Genomic DNA, 26,134 nt, shown 5'->3' on the forward strand with positions numbered 1-26,134 from the left:
CAAACAGCATTTTACAGTATAAGATCAAATAAGTATTATGATACTTTAAGTCCAGCTGACATTTGCTTATATACTATAATTTGCTTTTATGAACCAAATATTACTTTTTAGATTATTTTATTTTTGAAAATTACTTATGTGTTTATTTAGGATTGTGCTGGGTCTTCATTGCTGGGCAGGCTTTCCTGTAGTTGTGGTGAGCAGGGGCTGCTCTCTAGTTGCAATGTGAGGACTGCTTATTGCAGTGGCTTCTCTTGTTGCAGAGTGCAGGCTCTCGGCACACAGGCTCAGTAGTTGTGGCTCATGGGCTTAGTTGCTCATCAGGAAGTAGAATTCTTCCTGATCCAGGGATCAAACCTATGTCCCCTGCATTGGCAGGCAGATTCTTTACCACCAGATTTCCAGGGAAGCCCTAGATTATTTTTAAACGTCAATAAATTGTTAGTTAGGCTGAGAACATAGGAGAACTCCAGCATTATATGTGCAGTGACACAAAAGCAAGACTTAATATTTAAATTATTGCTATAATCCACATTAGAGAAATGTGTTAGTTCACTGTTTTGCTATTTTATGACTGCAGAGTTCACAGAAGAAATTTGGGTAGTCTAGGTAAACTTTTACTAGTTGCTTGCCTGCATAGTGTGTTGGATAAGAGCATTGTCGTGATAGATCTCATTCTATTTATTTTAATTAGTTACTAGTATCAATGGAAATAATTTAACCCGTATACTTCCTATTTCAGGTTGCTTCCATAAGACAGCATCTTGCATCCATATATGAAAAAGAAGAAGATTGGAGAAATGCAGCCCAAGTGTTGGTGGGAATTCCTTTGGAAACAGGACAAAAGTATAGTAAATAGTGGATATTGGATGGATATGTATAACTGTTCACTTACTTTTTTCTTCCATTTTAGTACAGGAAACAGATAATGAACAATTTAATGAATAAATAGATGAATTTTGTACCATGTTAGAAGGTGATAAGGGCTATGGAGAAAGGGGATAAAGTGAGGGGCGGGATGTGTTACTAGTCAGGGTGATTAGAGTGGTAGGGTGGTCCTGATAGCACCTTTCTAAACACTTGAAGGGGTAACGGAGTGGCTGTGCGCTCCTGGAGAGAAGAGTATCAGTAGATCCTCTTGGAGAGGATGGCTATGCAAAGGCCGTAAGATGGGAGCTTGCTCAGAGTATTTTAAGAAGACCAAGGAGACCACTGTGGGTGGAGTGAGCAAAGGGGAAAGTGACAGAGGGTGAGATCAGAGAGGACTGGGACGAGGACGTGGAGCCTTGCCAGTCATCGTAAGGCCTTTGGCATTTTTCTAAGTGAAACTCTGAAAAGCCTTTGAGGGGTTTTGCGCAGAGGACTGACATGATCTGAGTTATATTTCATTTTTTAAAAAACATTTATTTATCTGGCTGCGTCAAGTCTTAGTTGTGGCACACGGGCTCTTTGTTGTGGCATCTGGGCTTCTCTAGTTGTGCTACGTGGGCTCAGTAGTTAGGTTGCATAGGCTTAGTTGCCCCACAGCATATGGGATTCTTAGTTCCCTGACCAGGGATCAAACCCACGTCCCCTGCATTGGAGGGTGGATTCTTAATCACTGGACCTTGAGGGAAGTCCCTGACATATTTTAAAGAGTCATTCTAACTACTGGGTTGAGAATAAACTGTAGGCATGCAGTGATAGAAGCAGGGACATTAGCTGAGAGGCTTACGCACCACTGCAGGTGAGATAGAGATTGTGAGAAATGTTGGACTTTGAATATGTTTTTAAGATAAAGCTAAGGATTTCTTGACAGTTTGGATATAAGAAAAAGAGCCAAGAGAAGTCCTGAGTTTTGGTTTGAACAACTGGAAAAACAGAGTGGCCATCTACTGAATGGTAAAGAATAGGTTTTGAGGGAAGATCAAGAGTTCTGTTTTGGACATGTGATAACCAAGTAGAAATACCTAGTAGAGAGTTGAATTTGTTAGTCTGGAGTTTAGAAGAGAGGTCTGGACTAGAGATGTGTTGACATCTGTGGGAACCATTGATATATAACTGGAATTTAAAGCCATTAGACTGGATGAGATCTCTGAGGCAGGGCATATATGTAGAGAAGGGGACTGAGTACTGGGTATTCTGACATTAAGAGGTCAGGGCAGGAGGGAGATGTAGCGGGTGAGGATTGTCCATTGAGGTAAGAGGAAAACCAGGAGAATGTGGAGTGTGGTATCTGCGGAGCCAAACGAGGAAAGTGTATTAGGAAGGAGCAAGTGATCAATGTGGTGTTGATGGTCACGTAAGATGAGGAGTTGAAGGTTGACCATAAGAGTGAGTGATGTGGAGATCATCGGTGGCCTTGACGGAAGCTGGTTTGGTGAAATGGTGGGAGTGAAAGCCCGACTGAAGTTGTTTACAAGAGAACGGGAAGAGAAGAATTGGAGATGGTGAGCATGGGCAAGTCCTCGGGGAAGTGTTCATAAAAGGGAGCAGAGAAGTAGGGTAGAAGATGACAGTAGGCGTTAGGTAGAGATTGTTTTTTTCTTTTATGATTCAGTGGAAGGCAAAACTCTGATCTTGGGGAGTAATGGAGGGGATTCTTGCAGAAGTAGACAAGAGAGGAAGGAATCCAGTGGCGGGATAGGCTTCAGATAGGCCCGCAGATAGTTCATACTTGGCAGTTTCTCAGCCTTGGCGCCGTTGGCACTTTAGATTGGGTAGTTCCCTGTTGTGGAGGCTCTAGTTATTGCAGAGGTGTAGCAGCACCAGGGGCCTCTACTCACTGGATGCCAGTGGCGCCACTACTCCTGGTTGTGACTATCAAAAATGTAGACATTGCCGAATAGTCCCTGGTGGGCAGACTAGTCCCCAGTGATCTACCCTAACAGCCAGGAACACAGAGTATATGGTGCAGATGTTAGTAATATGGTGCTGGAGCTTGTGTAGGTACTCTTTGATTGTTTCAGTATTCTTAGTGAAATTGGAATCAGTCATCAGCTGATAGGGGTGGGAGTAGTGAGGTTGAAGAGATACAAGGATATCAGAAAAATTCTCCAGGAGAGTGGGATAGTAAATAGACTAAAGATGTACGGTATACTTGGCAGCAGTAAGGCTCGTTTAACAGTCTTAGTCTGTAAAATGAGATCTGGCAGACTGGTCGGGTGTTTTTCTCCATCGGAGTTCAGCTACATGGTTGGAAGAAAGGAGTGGATAAACTCTCTGATTTAACCAGCATTTTGATTTTGCCCAACAAGTACAACAGCATGAGAGGAAGAAGGCAGACGAGTGCATAAGCAATTCAGTGATTGTAATGATTAGCCTTAGGGGTCAAGTGAGGTTGGGAGGAAAGTGAGGCGCTTAAGGAGAAAAATACAGTAACAATGTAATAGGATTAATGGTTTGGGGTCACAGTGAGTTCAGTGGATTTTTGGGTTTGAAATACTAGAGAAAATGAGATGGAAGAACGATTAGAAAAATTAAGATGATAGTTTGTAACTCTTATTTAGCTAATCTTGCCTTTGATATGATTCTAAAAAAATATAGTTCTTTATATTGTACAAGAAAGATGAAAGTTGTTAAACTCTTGGTTATATTATTGAACACACTTCCTTTTTCAGTTGGCAACTATAAAAATACCAACTAAATGACAAAAAATATTTTCAGTTACTTCTCTACTCTTTTACCAGGTGAATAAGGGATTCTTATTTTGTCTTCCTTAATTTTTGTGATCATAAGGCAAACATTACTTCAGGTATCTTGCCTTTTGTGCGAAATGATGCCCCTTGAAAAAGCAGTCAGTATATGAAAAAGCCTTTATATATAGATGTTGAATTTTGTTTTCTAAGGCTTCTTGTTAATTCAGTTTTTTCCTTTGATAGTTTGAAAAGGCTGAAAAAGTTAAAGTGTTAGTTTCTCAGTCGTGTCTGACTCTTTGCGACCGTATAGACTGAAGCCCGCCAGGCTCCTCTGTCCATGGAATTCTCCAGGCAAGAATACTGCAACGGGTTGCCATTCCCTTCTCCAGGGAGTCTTCCTGACCCATGGATCGAACTTAGGTCTCCTGCATTGTAGGCAGATTCTTTACCATCTGAACCTCCATGGAAGCCTCTGAACAGGCTGAGGGCTTTCTTAATTGCTTTGGTCTTATTCTGTCTGGAGCAATGTCTCGTTAGTACAGAGCAAACGATTTATTTTTCATTAGTAGTTGACATAAATATACTGTTCTTTGCAGTGGTGGTTATTAATGTTTTGAGAGTACTGTAACATTATCTGTGAGAATACCAAGAACTGAAAATTCTGTGGTTTTCTAAACAAGTTAAAGTGATTTGGATAAATTATTGAGAGCTTGTTTCCCTAAAAAAGGATTCATTCTGATTATGAAAGTAATAGATATAATAGATATACTTGGCATAAAAAATGAAAATGCAGAAAAATACGGTGCTGTTTATAGCAATATATGTAAGTATGAGTTGTGAATGGAGATAATAGAAAATATTAATGATATATGACTTATGGAAATTTTGAATTGATATAAAATTTTTTGAAGAATTAGTTTCAAAGTTAGGGCCGAGTCAATTGTAAACTCTGTTCTTGCCACTTGGGAACACCACTTTTGCTGATAAGTAGAATTAACTTTTCTGTGAGGGTAAATCTTGAATTATGTGAGTTTTGAATTATATAAGGTCTTCAGTTATACATTTCTTGTGTATAAATGTGACCTTTGGGATAAGAAGATAATTGAAAACTACCTGTATTATCACTCCAAGAGATAATTGTGATTCCTCTCTTGATGTATGTATATAGAAATACATTTTGATAGTGTTTTTATGTACTTTTTTATCCTTTTTTTTCATTTAGTGAAAACTTATGACTATTGTCAGAAATAATTATAATAATGACACTGTATATAATTATTTTATATATACATAACTGTATAGTATCTGTCATCTTTATATACCACAACTTAATTAATTACCATAAATACTATTATGGGTGATTTCCATTTTTTTCCTATTATGGATATTTATGAATAACTTTATAAATGAATATTCTCTACATGTATATGTGTGCACATGCATGATTTTTGGGGGGGATTTATTTTTTAGAGGTAGAATATAGTAGGTAAAGGGTATATGCATTTTAAAGGATTCAAAGAATGGTTGGAGAGCATACTGCCAAATTGTTGTCCAGGATGGATGTACATGTCCATGGTTCTTTTTGGTGGTGGTACATGATATGTCCTTGAACTGGGCTTTATTTTTTTAAAGATCTTTGATTTATGAGACTATCTGAGGATTAGAAGAAGCTAAAATAGAAATGAATAATGACAAAAATAATGAAAATTCAGTAAAATTTGTTTTGGAAATGTTTTTTAGCTTCTCTGTGTTTTTCCAATGCAGTAAAAAGTTTGAGTCCCTTATAGTAACAGAATATATGTGTACATATCAGGAAAAAATAACTTATTTCCTACCACCCCTAAAAATTTTCTTGGTGAAATAGTTATTCTGTGTATTTCTGTTATTGCCTAGACAGTACAATGTTGATTATAAACTGGAGACCTATCTGAAGATTGCTCGGCTATATCTGGAGGACGATGATCCAGTCCAGGCAGAGGCTTACATAAATCGGGCATCGTTGCTTCAGAATGAATCAACCAATGAACAGTTGCAGATACATTATAAGGTAACTGATGAGCTGGTTTGGAATTAATTTTGTATTGGAGAATCCCACAATATTAAGGTGCTCCAGAATATCTGATAAATGCTGTTGTTATACATCAGAAATTCTCTTTTCTTTTGCTTTTTAATTTTCCCCCTAATTGAAACATTTTCCCTCTCATAGGTATGCTATGCACGTGTTCTTGATTATAGAAGAAAATTCATTGAAGCTGCACAAAGGTACAATGAACTCTCTTACAAGACAATAGTACACGAAAGTGAAAGACTAGAGGCCTTAAAACATGCTCTGCACTGCACCATCCTAGCATCAGCAGGTAAACAAGAAAGCTACCTTTGCTTAATAATTTTAGGTTCGTTGCTATCCACTGGAGAAGGGATAGGCTACCCACTCTAATATTCTTGGGCTTTCCTGGTGTCTCAGCTGGTAAAGAATCTGCCTGCAATGCAGGAGACCTGGGTTTGATCCCTGGGTTGGGAAGATCCCCTGGAGAAGGGAAAGGCTACCCACTCCAGTATTCTGGCCTGGAGAATTCCATGGAGTGTATAGTCCATGGGGTCGCAAAGAGTCAGACACGATGGAGTGCCTTTCACTGCTATTTGAGGATTTGGTGAGAAACTGTTCTTCAAGAGGATGTCTTACTAATACAGTTATGATAAATTTAATTAAAACATTTAAGCAGTAAGAGTAGGTTGCTAACTTAAGACGTTTTAAAAATATATATTTACCAGCCTCTTACCCACAGATATTAGGAATTGTTAAGAGATAATCTGATGGTTAGTTCTGCTAAAATATCACTGAAGAAAATGGATATTAAATTGAGAATTACACAGAGGAAAGTGAAAATTAAAATCTAGAAATGGGTGATATAATTAATGTACTGCTTTGGGGATTTAAAAAAATTTTTAATCTTCAAGCCTCACTTTTAGACCTGGCACTTATCTTTTTCTCCAGTAAATATAAGTAGTAAACTATTTTTTGTCTTTTTTACTAAACTACAGCATGTAAATCATTCAACTTATAAAGCAGGAAAGGGCATTGAGAGGAAATGCTGAGAATTCTAAGCCATGGTGTTTCTAAATCATTTTATAATGTTTGTTTTTGAACTGTGTTTAGTTGAGAGCCTAATGGCATATTCAGACTACACATTTCATTCTGTATGAAGCAGTGATCTTATTTATTTTTGTTACTGAAAAGACAGTACATAAAATGGTACCACTTTCTACTCTGAAGAACTATTACTGATTTCTTCTATCTGTTTCAGTATATAAGTGTGTATGCTCCTTTTTATACACAAATTATAACATGATATACACACTTTTGTAAGGTGCTTTTTTTATGTGGCTATCCATCACGGTGGTCTTTATACAACTCATAAAGCTCATTCTTTTTTATTTTCTGTCCTTTGGCTTTATCATAATTAGTCAATTACGATGCTGTAGTAATTATATGTGTACGTATAGGTTAAATTGTTGAATCTAAGGGTGCATACGTTTAAAATTTTGGTAGAAATTAAAATTGGCTTTTAACATTACCCTCTAAACAATAATGTCTGTGTGTACCTAATTGTTGTTGTGTTGTTCAGTTGCTTAGTTGTGTCTGACTCTTTGTGACCCCATGGACTGGAGCAAGCCCTGCTTCCCTGTCCTTCACTATCTCTTGGAGTTTGCTCAAGTTCACGTCCATTGGATTAGTTATACTGTCTAACCATCTCATCCTCTGCCGCCCTCTTCTCCTTTTGCCTTCAGTCTTTCCCAGCATCAAGGTCTTTTCCAATGTACCTGGTTACTCACACACATATTTCCAAATTTTTTTATCCTTACTAACCTGGTAGAAGAAAGGTAATATTTCATTCTAGTTTTAATTTGCGTTTCATTTACTATGAATGCTTTTGAGCATCTTTTCATGTGTTTTAAAAAAATCATTATTGAAAAACCCATTTTTTTTGAGTAAATTTGTCTGTTTATGTTCATTAGCCATTTTTTATCTTTTTCTTATAAAAACTGTTCACATATATAAGAAGTTAACAAGTTTTTCTCCCAGTTTATTATCTCTTTTTTGGCTCTATTGATGAAATTTTTGCCATTCAGAAACTTTAGATTTTTATATAGTTAAATATTTTAATCTTTTATAGCTTTGGGGTTTTGTTGACTTGCTTAAAAGGTCTTTCCTATTCTGAAATTACATATTTTAGATTCCTTCATGTTTTCTTCTGGTAGTTTTAGTTCTTGAATCCTCTGATCTTTCACTTCAGTTCGTTTCAGTCACTCAGTCATGTCTGACTCTTTGCGACCCCATGAACCGCAGCATGCCAGGCCTCCCTGTCCATCACCAACTCCTGGAGTTTACCCAAACTCATGTCCATTGAGTCAGTGATGCCATCCAACCATCTCATCTTCTGTCATTCCCTTCTCCTCCTGCCCTCAATCTTTCCTAGCATCAAGGTCTTTTCAAATGAATCAACTCTTCGCATCAGGTGGCCAAAGTATTGGAGTTTCAGCTTCAACATCAGTCCTTCCAATGAATACCCAGAACTGATCTCCTTTAGGATGGACTGGTTGGATCTCCTTGCAGTCCAAGGGACTCTCAAGAGTCTTCTCCAACATCACAGTTCAGAAGCATCAATTCTTTGGCGCTTAGCCTTCTTTATGGTCCAGCTCTCATCTCCATACATGACCACTGGAAAAACCATAGCCTTGGCTAGACGGACCTTTGTTGACAAAATAATGTCTCTGCTTTTTAATATGCTGTTTACGTTGGTCATAACTTTCCTTCCAAGGAGTAAGTGTCTTTTCATTTCATGGCTGCAGTCACCATCTGCAATGATTTAGACTGAAAAATTGAGAACCCTAGAGAGCTTTTGTTTCTGGACATAGTATTCTGTTCCATTAATTAGCCTGTGTATTTATGAATATACTAATACTATGCTCTTCAAATTATTATAGCTTTGTCTTTATAGTGTCTTATTATTAGCAGATCTTCTTACTCTTCATTACTCTTCTCTAAATTTTCCTAGCTTTTTGTTATATTTGCTTTCTCTCACTGACTCTCTTTCTCTCTCACATCCACGTGCATGCATGCGCATGCACACACACACACACACACACACACACACACACACAGGTTTTGATGTATCATTTTAAAGTAATTTGAAGGCACTCAAATTACTTTAAATCATGACACTCTTTCATATGTCATCATGTATCTCCTAAGAATAGAAACATTTTTTTCTGTGTAGCTGCAATACCATTATCATCCCTGAAAAAGTTAACAGTGATTCCACTGTAGAATTTAGCAGCTGGTCCATATTATCACTGCCTCAGTTAGCTTAAGGATATCTTTTATACCTGCCTTTTTCATCTTAAATAAGGAGCAATTTTATATGTGGTATTTGGTGATTATGCCTCTTTAGATTCTTTTAGTCTAGAAGAGTTTCCTCATTCCCCGCCCCACCCCCAACTTTATTGTGGTATAGTTCACATACAACATTGTATATAGTTTCCTCACTTGAAAAAAAAAAACTTTTGCAGCCAATTAAGCCGACTGTGCTCTTTTCCCCGTGGGGGCCCAGTGTGCAGTGGCTGCAAACAGCAGCCTCCTCGGTAGTGTATGCAGCCTGTTGCCTGTACAGGTTGCCCTAAGGGACCTTGGATACAACTCTTTCCAGTGGACTTTGATGACTGGCATGCTATCCCCAGTCTAAGCTCCAGACAGGTATGCGTGGTGCCCTTGGAAAGCCCTGGGGCACACTGGCCAGGGTCCACATTGGCCAAGTCATAATGTCCATCCCCACTGAGCTGCAGAACAAGGAGCCTGTGATTGAGGCCCTCTGTGGGGCCACGTTCAAGTTCCTTGGCCGCCAGAAGATCTACATCTCCAAGAACTGAGCGTTTACTAAGTTTAGTGCAGATGAACTTGAAAACATGGTGGCAGAAAAGCAGCTCATCCTGGATGGCGAGGGGTCACATATTACATATACAACCCTGATGGTGGCCCTCTGGACAAATGAGGGGCCCTGCCCTTATGAGAGCCTGGGGGCTGTCCCCTCCTTCCTCTTGCCCACTGATGAATCTTACGTTCCTGTCCAAAAAAAAAAAAAAATACTGACTTTGAAGTTATTACATAGAATATCCTTCATCCTACATTTTTTGATCTATATGATACGTACTATGCTTAGTTGCACAGTTGTGTCCAACTCTTTGCGACCCCATGGACTGTAGCCCGCCAGGTTCCTCTGTCCATGGAATTTTCTAGGCAAGAATATTGGAGGGAAATGCCATTTCCTCCTCCTGGGGATCTTTCCCACCTAGGGATTGAACGTGTGTCTCTTGCATCTCCTGCATTGGTGGATTCTTTACACCGTGCCACCTGGGAAGCCCTCTTTGAGAGAGAGAGAGAGAGAGATATGATATATATAGTTATGATATATATAGTTAATTTATTCCTTAATCCCATAGATCCCTTATAAAATAGAAATTATAGCCAGAGGTTATGTTAGATTCAGGTTAAATTTTTTTCTAGCAAGAATACCTTATAATGATACTATATACTCGCTGTATTGAATCATGTCAGCACATACTGCTACATTGTCCCACTGTTAGTGATGCTGAGTTTGTTCATTTAATTAAGGTAGAAACTCCATTGTAAAGGTACATTGTCCTCTTTGTATTTTGTAAGCAATTCATGGGGTGCTGCTTTGACACCACAAAAATTCTGTTTTCCAAATTCCTTTCCATGATTTAATATCTGTTAATAATCCTTGCTGGATCACTCATTGCATATAATATAAAATGAAAATGAAAAATGGTGAATTATTCATTCTTTGCCCTTTTTTTCCCCAAATATCACTGTGAACTTTTTCTCTGCTTATTCTTCTGCATGTAGAAGCACACAAAACTGTACACACAGAAACATGTATGTACAGAAAACATGTACACATAGGAAACTGTACATACAGAAACATGTATGTACAGAAAACATGTACACACAGAAAACTGTACATAGCAAAAGTGTAGAAACATGTATGTACAGAAAACATGTACACATAGGAAACTGTACATACAGAAACATGTATGTACAGAAAACATGTACACACAGAAAACTGTACATAGCAAAAGTGTACACTTCAGTGAATTGTCACAGATGAAAGCCATCATAGAGTCAATGCTCAGAAAAAGAAACAAAATATTTCCAGCACCGTGAAAGCCTCTGTCCTGCTTTCTCCTAATCTCTGTCCCTAACCCCCAACCCCTAAGAGCTGTCATTAGTATATAATTAGTTTTGCCTGCTTCTTATATTTATATGAATGAAGTCATGTAGTACGTATACTCTTGTTCTTTCTTCTTTTGCTCAACTTTATGAAATTTATCCACATTGTTACAGGTACTTTCTTCATTTTTATTGTTGTATGATATCACATTCTGTGAATATACCACATTGTTTATCCTGTTGACTTGTCATTGGCTATTAGTAATAGTACTGCTATGAATATTCTTATATATTTGACTCAATTTTTAAATTTTATTTGTGTTACAGTAAATTATAGTTGTGATTCTTTTTGATGGTCGAGTTGTCCCAAATGTGACCAAATTATGTCTTTTTGACATGGCCCCCCTGTTAGTCTTTGAGTACTAGCCCGATATGTAGTATAAAAAGATGCCTTAGGCTCCTTTTGTATTTCCCCTGCCCCAGACGTGAAATCAGCTATTTTTTAAGGATTTCTAGTTCCTCTTAGGAGAAGGCAGCGGCACCCCACTCCAGTACTCTTGCCTGGAAAATCCCATGGACGGAGGAGCCTGGTAGGCTGCAGTCCATGGGGTCGCTAAGGGTCGGGCATGACTGAGCGACTTCACTTTCACTTTTCACTTTCATGCATTGGAGAAGGAAATGGCAACCCACTCCAGTGTTCTTGCCTGGAGAATCCCAGGGACAGGGGAGCCTGGTGGGCTGCCGTCTATGGGGTTGCATAGAGTCAGACACGACTGAAGTGACTTAGCAGCAGCAGCAGTTCTTCTTAATGAGGTTAGCAAGATCAGGGTACTAGGTATGCTCACTGATGCTAGATGTCATTGTCATTAGGCTCTTTCAGTATATAGAGCTAAAAATAAATTTAAAAAGAAAAAGTCTGTTCATAGTTTTATTTCCATTAGTTCACTTTTTAATGTCATCAGTTATCATGTGATTTTCCACCACTTAAAGGTACTCAAGGTGTAAATTGAGACTATGAAAATCAAGTTTTCCATCTGAGAAATGTTTGTTCATCTTTCATCAATTTTTTATTATAACCAGAAGGATGCATGTTTGTTACAGAAATATAAGTAAGCAAGAAGAAGAAAATAGCAATTAGCTATAATTTGAACCATTTGTAACATTTTGGCATATGATTGGTTCTCCATATCCATGGGTTCTGCATCTGCAGATTCAACCACCCATGGATTAAAAATATTTGGGGAAAAAATTTTTAGGAAGTTCCAAAAGCAAAACTTGAATTTGCTGGTGCCAGCCAGAACTATTTACATAGCATTTACATTTTATTTACATTGTATTACATTACATTACAATGTACATTGTACATTGTATTATACATAATCTGGAGATGATCTGAAATATAAGGGAGGATGTATGAAGGTGGTGCAAATAGAACATTATTTTACTTAAGTGACTTTTGCATTGGCAAGTTTTGGTATTTATGAGGGAGTCTTGGAACCAGTCCCTGATGGCTACTGAGAGAATGATTGTGTATCATAGTCTTCACAGATGAATATAGAGTTGATCCTTATTATTCCCAGATTCCATGTAGGTGAATCTACCTACTTGCTAAAATTTGTCACCCCCTCCCAAATCAATACTTGAGGTGCTTTTACAGTCATTTGTAGACATGTGCAGAGCAGCAAAAAATTTGAGCCCTTCTACTTAAATTGTTTCCAGCTGGTGTCAAACAAGGTGATGTTCTACATTGTTTCAGCTCTCCTTCTATAAACAAATGTCCTTTTTTGTGGTCTATTTGATACTCTTCACATTTTCATGCATTTGTTGATGGTTTTGCTGTTTTTAAATGGTCCCTAAGCATAGTGTCATAGTATTATCTTGTGTTCTCAAGTGTGGGAAGTCTGTGATGTGTCTTATGGAGAATATACGTGTGGTAAGTTAGATAAGTTCTTTCACATGAGTTATAGTGTAAGCCATAAATTAAAGTGCCTTTAAACAAACACACAAGACAAGATTACATGTTGACCAGTTGAGAAAAATGCTGTGACCAGGGGCTCAGAGGAACCTAATCCTGTGTCAGCCCTAGGAGCAGCAGTTGGGTATTCACTAATTCAGTGTTGGCAGCGACTTTATAGGACATAGCTACTACAAATAATGAGGATCAGCTGTATATTTTAGTAGGCAAAATGGGGTCCTAAGAAAGATTGTTTTTCATTGAAAGAAGAGTGAGAATGTCTGATGCTTGCTTGTTTGCCTTAGGACAGCAGCGTTCTCGGATGCTAGCTACTCTTTTTAAGGACGAAAGGTGCCAACAGCTTGCTGCTTATGGAATCCTAGAGAAAATGTACCTAGACAGGATCATCAGAGGAAACCAACTTCAAGAATTTGCTGCCATGCTGATGCCTCACCAGAAAGCAACTACAGCTGATGGTAATGACTGCTTCTTATAAGTATGTGGTAGTGAATATTCAGGTCACACTAGTGGAACATATGTTAAATTTGAAGAGTCTTGATATCTTTCTGTAATATTTTTGTCTAGTACTTGATAAAAAATGAATATTGACTGAAGATGAATATCATACATGGATATGAGTTTGGAATATAAGGGTAGACCTACTGGAAAGCATTTTTTGGAATATTTTTTTGGAAACTGAAAAGGCAGAAGAATTATAGGCTAGGCTTATAGCACCCGATTTTTTTTAAACTCAAACCATTTGGTAAGTACCTTAATGAATTTTAAACATCAGTTTGTAGCAGAGCATAATTACCCAGTCCTATTTTAGATAGAGCAAAATTTGGCACAGTAGCTTGCGCAAGCTTATTAAGGGGTAAGTGTTTCCAATAAGAATAGAACTTGGTGTTGTGTTTCCTACTATTTGCTTAAGTCAGACTGTCTTTGCTGGGAAAGAATTTTTAATAGATGCTTGTTCATACATCAGTAATTTTAAGTATGTTTATCTATAGAGATTTTAAGGTAGCTTACAACAGTATCACACATGACTAAAAATATAGATGTAGACCACTAGAAATATGGAAAAGGTTAAGACAGACATGCAGATTTGTCAAACTCATTGCCTTGGATTCACTGTCATCCCATATTGAAGAGAATCTAGCTGTATACAATTATTTATGTAAGATTTGGCAAAAAGGTATATATATATACCTCACCAGTCACTGCCCTAGTTCCCAGATTTACTGAAGCAATTATATTGACCTATTGAATTTCTTTTATTTAATTGTACATTAAGAAACAAATAATTATCTGTCTAAAGGAGATAATTTATTCTATAGGATATTCTTTATGAAGATAGTGAGAAAAATTCCATTTCGGTCTTAGGATTAGTTGTGATTCTCCAAGCACTTGATTTAAGTAATGTGAGTTGATAAACTGATTGATTTTCTTAATTTGATAGGCTGCTAGAAAGTTTAAAAAATTAAACTTGTAGCCCACCTGTAATGGGTATGTTTTGACCATTGCTATTCTTCTCTTTTTTAATTTCAAGTTTTCTTGTCTCCTGTGTATTCTGAGTAACTTTAATAAATTCTTTTGCAGGAAGTTACCTGATAAAAGCTAAATAAATAAAAAGTTTCTAGAACTGATATAATTAAACTTCAGATTTGACTTTGTGCTTTCTGGCCAAAGAAAGAAAAAATAAAATTAGATTACTCTTCTAAAATGAGGGATTCTAACTAGGATCTCTGAGAATGCAAATGATTTTCAAATTTCTCACAGGAGACTGTGTATATAGGACAGGCATTTTGTCTTCTTCTTCCATTTTAGCCTTTGTTACTTTATTTATTTTTCGTGGCCATCTTTGTTTATTGTCATTACAACGCCTAGGCTAGCAATCTTGAGACATAGTGTTGTTGTTATTATTACAATTCGGTGGTTTTGGTATATTCCCAGGGTTTTGCAGTGTTACTGCTAAGCTATTTTCTGCCCTGTAGATTTGCCTGTTCTGATCATTTCATATAAATGGAATCATACAAGATGTGATCTCTTGTGACTGGCTTCTTTCACTTAGCTTGATGTTTCCAAGGTTCATCTGCGTTGTAGTGTGTATCAGTACTTCATTCACTTTTATTGCCAAGTAACATTGTGTTACCTCATTTTATTTCATCAGTTGATGGACATTCAGATACTGTTGTGAACATTCATGTAAAAGTTTTTATATGGACATAGGTTTTTAATTTTTAAAATTTTTAATTCTCTTGGATATATATCTAGCAGTGGAATTACTGGGTCATATGGTAGCTAATGTCTGTACAAAAACTTTTACATGAATGTTCACAACAGCCTTATTAATAGCAAAAACAACCTAAATGTCCATCAACTGATAAAGAGGTGTGCTGCAGTCCATGGGCTCACAAAGAGCTCGACATGACTGGGCAGCTGAATAGCAACAGCAGCATGGTAACTATGTTTAGTCTTTTGAGGAGCTGCCAGACTGTTTTCCTCCAGTTTACATTCCTGTGTGTGCGGGTTCCATCTTCTCCATGTTTTCTCCCACAGTTGTTATTATCTGTCTTTTTGATTGTCTTCCTACCCACTAGTCATCCTAGTGGGTATGAAGTGTGGTATCTTGTTATGGTTTTGACTTGCATTTCCCTGAGGGCTTAATGATGTTGAACACCTTTTCATATGCTTATTGGCCACTTTTAAATTGGGTTATTTGTTTTTTTTATTATTAAATTGTGTGAATTCTTATATATTCTAGATGTTATCATTGCCAGATAAGTATCTTCTCCCATTGTATGTGTTGTTTCTTCACTGTTGATGGTATCTTTTGAAACCCAAAAGTTATTAATTTTTAAGAAATCCAATTTATGTTTTTTTCTTTTGTTGCTTATGCTTTAAGTGTTGTATCTAAAAGGCTGTTGCCTAATCCAGGGTCATAAAAAGTTGCTCTGTTTTCTTCTATAATTGCAGCACTTACCTTTAGGTCTTTGATTAATGTTAAATTAATTTTTGTATGTGGTGTGAAGTAGGGGTCCAACTTTACTTTGCATGTGAATATTCAGTTGTCCTAGCACCATTTGCTGGACTCTTATTTCCCCACTGAATTACCTTGGCATCTTTGTTGGCAATCAATTGACTGTAAATGTGAGTTTATTTCTGGACTCTAAATTCCGTTCCCTTATTCTTATGTCTGTCCTCACACCAGAATTCCCCAGTCTTGATTACTGTGTCTCAGTAGTAAAATCAGAAAATTTGAAATCAGAAAATCAGAAATTTTGAGCCTTCCAGCTTTGTTCTTTTTCAACATTGTTTTGGCTCCTCTGGGTCCTTTGAATTTCCATGTGAATTTTAAGATGAGTTTGTCAATTTCTGTGAAGAAGCCAGCTGGGATTTTGTTAGGGACCGCACTGAGCCGGTAGATCAATTTGGGGAATTAACAATATTAAATCTTCCATATTTTCCTATTTATTTAGGTCTTTATATTGGAAAGTGGCTAAGAGTAGATCTTAAAAGTCCTCATCACAAGAAAAAAATTGTAACTGTGAGGTGATGACACTAGTTAACTAAACTGGTGATGATCATTTCACATTATGTACATATATCAACTCACTGTGTTATACACTTTAAATGAATACAGTGTTACATGTTAATTATATCTCAATAAAAGGGAAAAAAAGAATCAGGTGAGCCCAGCAGTCTAACACTTTGAGAATGGGGCCTTAGGTCCAGAACTCTGTCAGGCCGTTTTATCCTTCTTAGAGGAAGATCCTATGCCTGATATCTCACGAGGGGATCTTGGCTTCCAAACATTTCTCACATTTGCCTCAGTACAGTGCTTGTGCAGTGCCCAGAGGAATAGAGACAGTCCCATTGCTCTGTATGTTTTGACTTATCAACCTTACAGCACAGGTTGTATGATTGTTTTGCTGCTGCTTGCTGATCATGTTTTGCTGCTGCTTGCTGATCAAATTTGTGCTTATAGCAAGAGAAGAGAAGGCAATGAAGCTGCTAACTAGTCCAAGGAAGCAAATCCAGAAATCCAGAAACCCCAAATCCAGAGGACTAAATCTGTTCAGCTAATAAGTAACTACTTGCCAGTCATCTTCTAAATGTTATTTTTATTTAATTGTATGATTCCAAATGTACCAATTAGTGCATCTTGGTTGCTTTTAAAATGTTGATAAGAATAAAGACAATGATTATGAATTATTACATGTCTGGAAAAATTTTTTTTAAAAAAGATGCGTCTTTTAAGAGTGTAAACCTAGTTTCAAAATTATAACTTTCTTATTTATATTTAAGGTTCTAGCATCTTGGACAGAGCTGTTATTGAACACAATTTATTGTCTGCAAGCAAATTATATAATAATATTACCTTTGAAGAACTTGGAGCCCTTTTAGAGATTCCTGCAGCTAAGGTATTTTCTTATTTCCAATACATAAAAAGGAAGTTAGACTAAATCATTGATATAAAGAGAAAATAAAATACATACAGTTGGACCTTAATAACTGTGGATGAAAAATTTGTGGATATGGAGGGGGCCAGCTGTATTCATTGTACTACTCCATTTTATGTAAGGGTCTGGAGCCTCTGTGGATTTTGGTAGACAGGGCCCTCATGGAACCAATCCCCCAGGACTGATATTGAGGGAGGACTATAATCGGTAAATATTGTATGCATTGTATGTATGCAATAAAAATATACATAAAAAGCCTCAGATAAATGCAAGTAAATTATCTGAGTGTTAAAATAGTACTATAATGGAATTAATTATCTTTGGTTTTGGATTTTTTTTAAGTTGTAATTCATGGTAAAGTGACCTAGAATGGAAATCTTAAAGGGGTTCCAGGTTATGATTCCCATTTTGTAAGAATATCTTTGTTTCATATCTGTTCAAATCCACTTCAGAGCGGTTTCTGATTTTTAACTAACGTTTGCCTCAATTCTTTTTCCTGCTCTTTAATGACTATGGTAATACTATAAGCTATTCTGTTGTAACCTCTGTGGTTGATTTAACTTAAGAAGTTGGCTGCATTATTAGGGAGTTGACTTCATTCTTAGTCATGATAAAGTTTGGTTGGCTATGTATAAATTCTGGACAAGTGTCGGTGTTATTTAGAGGGTATTTCCAGTGTCATCTAGAAAACATTCTCTTAATTTTAAATAACAAAAACAAGCAATCAACCTTACTTTTACTAACTTGTAGACCTTAAAGTCATGCAGTTATGGTCACATCCCCTTTAATCTGTTAGAAAATACTAAATTAAAATTTTACTAACACAGTTCCTTTACATGTATGCATTTAATACACAGTAAAGGCAGTGGAACCATTTTGGAACCAGGCCTTTAGTTACCATTAATAGATGCTTTCTTCTTAGGCTTTGAGGTATGACTCCTTGCTGAGACTAAGGGAAGTGAATATATTTTTAGCAGTAAATGCTAGTCACAGTCCGTTCAGGAGTGAATTAGGGTTGATTATGAACATGATCAGAATTACTATAAAGACGGTCACAACCCAGTTTTCTTAACAGACAGTAAACATGAAGTATGTCTTTAGGAATTAGAGGACCTTCTGCTCCCCTTTAATTGTTTTTTAAGTCCTTTCATTTCCCTGTTAAATTTGAACACTTCCTACTTTCAGTTTTTCCTTCAAAAAAACTACTGTCTTAAATAGTTTTGGGGGTAATAATGTGAAAACTGAAATGAAATAGAATAAGAAAAGCTAAGGATTTTTTTGAGGTGTGGATCCCAGAGAGAAGAAAAATTGTGAGTTTGATTTTGAGCAGAGAGAAAAATTGCTAAGAGGGCTAGGTGCTTGTTCAAAATCTTACAAGAGAAACAGATCCCAGTTAGCGTAAAATAATGGATTGTACCCAGAAAGAATTGGGGGATTAAATAGGCAGATTTACAAGATTTGTTCTTGTAACGAACGGCAGATGAACGCATACATAAGGCTTAGTGATGGTCAGCTAACCCAAAAGCTTTCAGTTCTGTTGATGAGCATGTGTGAATAACTCAATATGATAATTAAAATGTCTAAGAGTTTTTTTTTGTTTTAAACAGGCAGAAAAGATAGCATCACAAATGATCACAGAAGGACGTATGAATGGATTTATTGATCAGATTGATGGAATAGTTCATTTTGAAAGTAAGAAGTTTTGCTTGGTTATAGCATGATGAAATGACAGTGTTGTGTATTTGTGATTAAAACATGCTGAGTGAGCAATTGCCGAGCATTATCCTTTGACCCAGAATCTTACTACTGGAGTGAACTTATTTCCCAGAGAAATTGTTGTTGTTGTTGTTCAGTCACTCAGTCGGGTCCGACTCTTTGTGACCCCATGGACTGCAGCATGCCAGGTTTCCCATCCTTCACCATCAGCAGGAGCTTGCTCACACTCATGTCCATCGAGTTGGTGATGCCATCCAACCATCTCATCCTCTATCATCCCCTTTTCCTGCCTTCAATCTTTCCCAGCATCAGGGACTTTTCCTGTGAGTCAGTTCTTCGCATCAGGTGGCCAAAGTATTGGAGCTTTCCTTTAGGATTGACTAGTTTGGTCTCCTTGCAGTCCAAACGCAAGGAGGAAAAATTGAAACTGGAATTGTTATATTCATTCATTTACTCACCAAAGATTTATTGACTACATACCATGTAACGGGCGTGTAGAAAGGACAGTTGCATTTCCTATCAACAGCTCACTAAACTGATGGAGGCAGACAGATAAGTAGATCTCGCGACTTTCTCGTTTGTCTTAAAACCTCCGCAGCCCGTCTTCCCACCTCATTTGTGCCCTGGACCTTACTGCACCAGAACCATTCTGCTTGGACAGTTGTAACTTGAAATACCCACCTCTGGCCATGGCCTTTCCCCAGCCTTTTTAGTGGTCTTTCTCAGGTACGTCTGCTTTACCTCTTCCTTGACTGCGCTGGAGCCTTCCATCTGTGACTTTCACTTTCCTCCCGTCATCCTAGCCCTTTAAAATTCTTTTAATTTATTATTTTAAAAAGTTGTTTATATTTGGCTGTGCCAGGTCTCAGTTGTTTATATATTGGCTGTGCCTCGTTGTGGCATGCAGGATCTTTTTTTTTTTCTTTTTTTAAGTTGTAGCATATGAACTCTTTAGTTATGGCATGTGGGATCTAGTTCCCTGACCAGGGATTGAACCCAGGTCCCCTGCATTGGGAGTACAGAGTCTTACCACAGAACCTTCAGGGACGTCTCCCTTTTTAAAGTTTTGCCGTTCTTCTTACCCAGCTTAGAGTTCATGGTTCATCATTTCAGTTACTCTTTCTCAGAGGCCCCAGACCACTTGCCTGCTAACTTTGTTCCTGCTGTCCAGCAGGTCTTCACCTTGAATGACCCCATCCTTCAGCTTTTCCAGGCCTGTCCTTGAGTAGCTGAACTAGGGTTGCTGGAGAAGAGTCTAGAGTCCCAGATTGATTGATACCGCTGCAGATCCAGGATCCAGGGTTCTCAACACTGCCTGGGATTCTTCATACATTTCTCTAGTCCACTCTTTTTCCCTCCTCTGCAGTGACTGTTTCAGATTTCAGTTTCCTAAATCTCTGACTTTTGTCCTCCTTCACTCAGGAAAAAACTGCGTTTCCTATTCATAGGGAGAAGAAAAAAAGCTATTCATATGAAATTATCTTAACTTTATCAGATTTATAAACTCCTGAATGTTAAATATAGAGTGAATTTTGTCTTTTTCTTCTTTCATGTTATACTGGAGATGGATTCCATCTCTCTTTCTAGTTCTTCCACTTGAGATCCCTTCTCTGAACTCTGCCACTCCTTACCCCCAACAGAAATCTTTTTAAAGAACTTGAGCTTAGCAATTATTTTGTCCATTTTCATCCTCCCCACCCCCCCCCCCCACCTTTGTTGGCTTCTTTCTATCAATATTTAAACATACTCGGGTCTCTTCCATTTTAGTAAAAATCCTTATATCTTTCAGGCTTCATCTTGGCTTTACATCATGTCGAATAGGGTTGACCACTTACTCCTTTTTGATTGCCCCCCACCCCTTTGACTTCTGTCCATCTCCTTCACCATGTTCTCCTGCTTCTCCTCCTTTTTCTCCAGGTATTCCTCCCAGCCATCTCTGTAGACTCTGTACTGCTTTACAGTTAAATATTGGGGCTGCTTAGGACTTACTCCTCGGCCTTTTTCTCCTCGCTCTGCTGAGTTACCCTAGTAACGTGGTACATCTACTCCTATTGATCCATCTCTATGCAGACAATACTTAGATTTCTAGTGTAAGTCTCTCTTCTGAGTCTCAGACTCAGCAGCTCTAATTGACAAGTAGGTGTTTCCAACTTGACTGCTTCGTGGGCATCTCAGAAGGAACATATCCAAAACCACATTTGCCGTTTCCCCTCCCTGCCTGCCTCTCAGAACAACCACCCAGCTCTCCAGAACTAGAGTGTTCACTTTCTCCAGCACCCTTATCCTTACCCCTTCTTTTCTTTGCTGCCCAGAATCCTTTCAACTTTCTGTCTTATGTGTATCTAGAATCCACATACTTTTCTTCATTTGTTCCTGTCACCACTCTATTCTAAGCTCCTATACCCTCTTTTGGGCTTAAGAAATAGCCTCTTAACTTTTTTCTCATGTCTGCAATTACTCCTTTCTAGTCCCATTGCCCTGCTATAGCCAGAGTGATTGTGATCTTTGAAAAATGCAAACAGGCAGAAAAAAGAAATAAACACCAAATGATTCAGTGTTACTCTATTCCATTACATGCTGGTTGAATGCTTTCCCCATTGCTTGTAGAGTAAAATTCTGCAAAGTCTCCAAAAGATCGTGCGTGACCCTTTATGAATTTCTCTTTCCAGTCCAGCCCACAGGTCTTTTTGTTTTCTCCATCATTGTAAGTTCCTTCCCACATCAGACATTGCAGAATAGCCATCCCTCCACAGCCAGCCTCTCCAGTCATCTTCTGTTTGTCCCCGTGTCTTAGTTTCAACAGCATTAATCAATAATGATTTTCCTGACTCCTCAGATTAGGAATAGCTCTAAGTTATATGTTCTTGTCACCCTGAATTTCTTGCTAGCATTAATTATAATTATTTCCATTTCTGTAGCTCTTTGTCTAAATGCCTGTTTCTGTTACCAAGCTCAGCTTCCTAGTGATCAATATTAAGTGTTTCTTATTCTCCATGGTATGTCCAACATCTTTTCCAGTGCCCTGCCTATTGTAAGTGGGAAATAAATAATTATTAAATTAACAAATACAGTATATGATGAATAGTATAGCAGAGGGGTAACCAAGTAAAAGAACAATTTAAATTAATGTCTGCCAACTTGATAGAATATGGAATATTTTCCTTTCTAATTTTCTTAGATTAAAAAAATTACAGTGGTAAGTCTGTTCTTATTAAGAAGTAAATGTTACACCAATGACTAAAGGAAGAGTCTGTAATATCTTTTCACTTTCTCTTGCATTCCTCTAACCCCACCTGTCTGGCACAACTAGTATCAGTCTGAAATCTTGTCTGTCTTTCTACATGCTTATATAGATAAGTAAAAAAAGGTAGGGACTTTAAAAAATGGTGTCCTACCTTAAAGTACATAGTATTCTACAAAGTGGTGTTTTTTTTTTTTAAGTTAATATACCATGAACATATTTCAAGTCACTAGATACAAAATCTAATTTATTTGTTTTAATAGTTGTGTAGTTATTTCATGGAGTTCAACTATTCACCTGTTGATAGACATTCGGGTGCTTTCCTTGTGCAAATCTTTAAATCCTGGGACACTTAGTTCTCTAGAACGAAGTCTCAGAAGTTACATACTTTGATGCTTCAGAGGATGTATGTATTTTGATTAATAGCTACTACCAGTTTGTTTTTCAGAAAGCTGTAGCCATTTACACTTCCACCAACATGAGAGAATGAATCTTTAACTATTGGATATTCTTTTTCTTTTTATCTTTTGCCAGTTGTTGGGGGGAAATACCACATTATTGTCTTACTGTACATTTCCTTGGCACTGGTGATGTTTAAATCTTTCCATGTATTGATCATTAGCATTTTCTCATCTGTGAATTGATGTTATTTTTCTTACACATTTCCTTCCTTTCTTTTCCATACCTTTCCTGTATCAATGTTACAGATACTTTTCTCATTCTGTTAGTTGTGTTTCTTTCTATTAGGCAATGTGTACCATAAACCCTAACCCCAGACACATGTAAAAGCTTTTTTTACAGCCAAATATGTCCATTTTTAATTTTATGACTTTTGTGCTTTTTGTATTGAGTAAGAAAGTCTCCTTCACTTTGGGGTTAAATTAATATTTAAAGTTTCTTTAATGTTTTATTTGTTGTTTTATATTTACAAATTCAGTCTGTAGTTCATTTTTGTGTATAATTTTAAGTCATGGTCTAGCTGTTTTTTTTTTTAAAGATAGACTGCCAATTATGTGAGTATCATTTATTAAATAAAACATCCTTTCTGATCTTTGGAGTGTATTAGGTTTCGCGTGATGCTAGTTGTAAAGAACTCGACTGCCAGTGCAGGAAATGTAAGAGACACGGGTTTGATCCCTGGGTCGGGAAGATCCCGTGGAGTAGGACAAGGCAACCTGCTCCAGTATTATTGCCCGGAGAATCCCATGGGCAGAGGAGCCTGGTGGGCTACAGTCCTCAGGGTTGCAAAGAGTCGGACATGACTGAAGTGACTTGGCACGCACCCAGGTTTCACAAATTAGTTTGGATCTCTTTCTATACTCTTTTCAGTTCCGTGGATCTGTAACAATATTAGGTAATAAATTTATAATAGGTTTTACTGTTGATAGAGCAGACCCTATCCCTCCACTACTATTTTTTGATTGAGTTGAGATTCACATATGTGAGATTAATCATTCAGTATCATTTAGTATGTTTACAGTGTTGTACAACCAACATCTCTGCCTGATTCCAGAACAGTTTTATCTTCTCAAAAAGAAGCCCCATGCCCCTTAAGCACTTGCTCCTCATACCTCTCTCTCTCCAGCCCCTTAGCAGCTCATTTCTGTTGTCTCTATGCATTTACCTGTTCTGCATATTTGATACAAATGAAACCATACAATATGTGACCTTTTAGCTTCTTTCACATGACGTAGTATTTTCAAGTTTCACTCATGTTATAACATGTAGTCAGTACTTCATTCCTTTTTAAGGCTGAATAATACTTAGTTGTGTAGATATACTATAATCCTGCCCCTGTTTTCAATTTTCAAAATTATTTTGGCTATTCTCAAACATCAGTTTTTCCATATTAACTTTAGTAATTTTATGTTGTTCAGGAAGCAAAACAGAGAAAGGGGGGATTGTCTTGGAAATTTCTTTAAATTTATGTATTAATAGAAAAGGACTGATATTTTTAAGATATTACATCTTTCCAGCTGGAAATGTGATTTGTATCTGCTCAAGTTATTTTATGTCCTTTATTCAGATTTTATAGTTTTTTTTCCCTTCATTAATTCTGTGCCCAAATGTGTAAATGTTGGTGCTGTTTTGGATGGAGCTTGCTCCCTAGTTTTTCATTTCTAACTGCAGATTGCCGTGCAGAGAAAAGCGTGCTAGATCATGAAGTTTTTTGTTTGGAGTTTAAATATTAAAATATTGTTTAGAGTCCAGTAGAATCCCAGGGACCAGGGAGCCTGGTGGGCTGCCCTCTATGGGGTCACACAGACTCAGACATGACTGAAGTGACTTAGCAGCAGCAGAGACAGCGTGGAGTAGATAAATAGACTTACTTTCCCCAGTAGGTGGCAGTGTCTTATGAAGGTATAAAGTGAAAGAAAGAAAGTCACTCAGTCCTGTCCGACTCTTTGTGACCCCACAGACTATACAGTCCATGGAATTCTCTAGGCCAGAATACTGGAGTGGGTAGCCTTTCCCTTCTCCAGGGATCTTCCCACTCCAGGGATCAAACCCAGGTCTCCTGCATTGCAGGCAGATTTTTTACCAACTGAGCCACAAGGGAAGCCCAAGAATACTGGAGTGGGTAGCCTATCCCTTCTCCAGTGGATCTTAAGGTATAAACTGAGTGAGGTGCTTTAACTTCAGTGAAGTCATCTTACTGTTGTGGCTGAGGTGGTTTGGTTGGTTTTATTTTGTGTATTTTTGTCTTCTTTTGTTTTGTATTCTGTGCCAGTGATTGGAGTACTTTTCTTGACTGTTGCTTAATTAGTTTAATTTTATCAGCCAAGAGTTTTGAAGTAAACTTTTAAAAATCAGTGTTTGTGTATTTTGTCTTCTAACTCACATTCACTATGGTTGCAAAGGAGTAACCTCAGCTTTGTACATTATTCCTTTTTTCTTTAGCACGAGAAGCCCTGCCAACATGGGACAAACAGATCCAGTCACTCTGTTTCCAAGTGAATAACCTTTTGGAGAAAATTAGTCAGACAGCACCAGAATGGACAGCACAAGCCATGGAAGCCCAGATGGCTCAGTGACTCCTTGCAGACCGTCTGTGCACACTACATCTTTTTCCACGTTGTACGGATTCATTTCACTATCTCTCAAAAACATTTGCATCATGACCTTACATATTTCAATCCCTTTTATGCTGGATTCTATTTAAAGAAGACATTATTAGAGCAGGAAGTACAAGCATTTAAAAATATGTAGTTCCCATTTATTCAGGGTCTCTGTGTATCAAGCTAACTCAGACGTTTTGAAAGCTTTTTCTTTAAACAGAGTAAGTGAAATATCTGTGGCTAAGAAGTTTGGGATTTGTGATAACTTTGTAGTCATGTAAAAATAAGTGCTTTGTGCCTCTCCACATGTGGTTATTCTAATAAATGGAGAAGTGAGCCAAATAAAAGTAGTACTTTTGTTTTTAATTAGTGAATAGTGTTTTGTTCCTTTTCCCTTTCACTTAAGCAGACAATTATTTATCCCATATGCAAGAAATGAAAAGATAAGCCAAAAAGCCTCTTCCCTAGGTATTCACAGTCACAGAGCCAAGAGTCAGCATATGAAATACTTGTACCAAGTCTGAGAGCACACAGTGGAGAATTTTTTATTTAGCAGAGAAGGGTCAGCAAAGACTCCTCAGAATCATTCCAGCCTCCGTTCATATAGAAAATGGGGAAGGACTTTTAAAAAAGAGTCTGTAGGCAACTACCAGTTTCAACTCAAACATGTAAGGAGCTCAAGTAGTCACTCCATCCTCACAACAAGAAAAGGCTTAACAGGTGGAAAAAAATCAATTCCTTTTCTTAGATCCACCAGAGAATTGAGGTCACAGGGCACACCACCACTCCCAAAACTGGAGAAATAAAGAGTCACAGTAGAGGTCAGCTTACCAGG

The 26,134-nt window shown here is 37.5% G+C and overlaps 1 protein-coding gene and 1 non-coding gene across 3 annotated transcripts in view; both read left to right on the forward strand.

Annotated features, from left to right (window-relative positions):
• COPS4 (COP9 signalosome subunit 4) overlaps nucleotides 1–25,665 on the forward strand; it is a 38,691-nt gene extending 13,026 nt beyond the window's left edge. Inside the window, exons 4-10 of one of the 2 annotated variants that reach the window (XM_019963022.2) lie at nucleotides 743–846; nucleotides 5,511–5,664; nucleotides 5,824–5,974; nucleotides 13,126–13,296; nucleotides 17,129–17,244; nucleotides 18,891–18,975; nucleotides 25,142–25,665. In XM_019963022.2, coding sequence (XP_019818581.1) covers nucleotides 743–846; nucleotides 5,511–5,664; nucleotides 5,824–5,974; nucleotides 13,126–13,296; nucleotides 17,129–17,244; nucleotides 18,891–18,975; nucleotides 25,142–25,275 — 915 coding nt within the window. In that variant the 3' untranslated portion in view covers nucleotides 25,276–25,665. The remainder of the gene's footprint in view (nucleotides 1–742; nucleotides 847–5,510; nucleotides 5,665–5,823; nucleotides 5,975–13,125; nucleotides 13,297–17,128; nucleotides 17,245–18,890; nucleotides 18,976–25,141) is intronic. The other variant, XM_019963023.2, reaches the window with a different exon arrangement.
• LOC139183721 (small nucleolar RNA SNORA70) lies at nucleotides 9,183–9,317 on the forward strand. Its single transcript, XR_011567342.1, has one exon. It is a non-coding gene; the product is annotated as a small nucleolar RNA SNORA70 (small nucleolar RNA).
• Nucleotides 25,666–26,134: the final 469 nt, after the last annotated feature.

The sequence above is a fragment of the Bos indicus genome, chromosome 6, assembly GCF_029378745.1.
Source record: "Bos indicus isolate NIAB-ARS_2022 breed Sahiwal x Tharparkar chromosome 6, NIAB-ARS_B.indTharparkar_mat_pri_1.0, whole genome shotgun sequence".
Lineage (NCBI taxonomy): Eukaryota > Metazoa > Chordata > Mammalia > Artiodactyla > Bovidae > Bos > Bos indicus.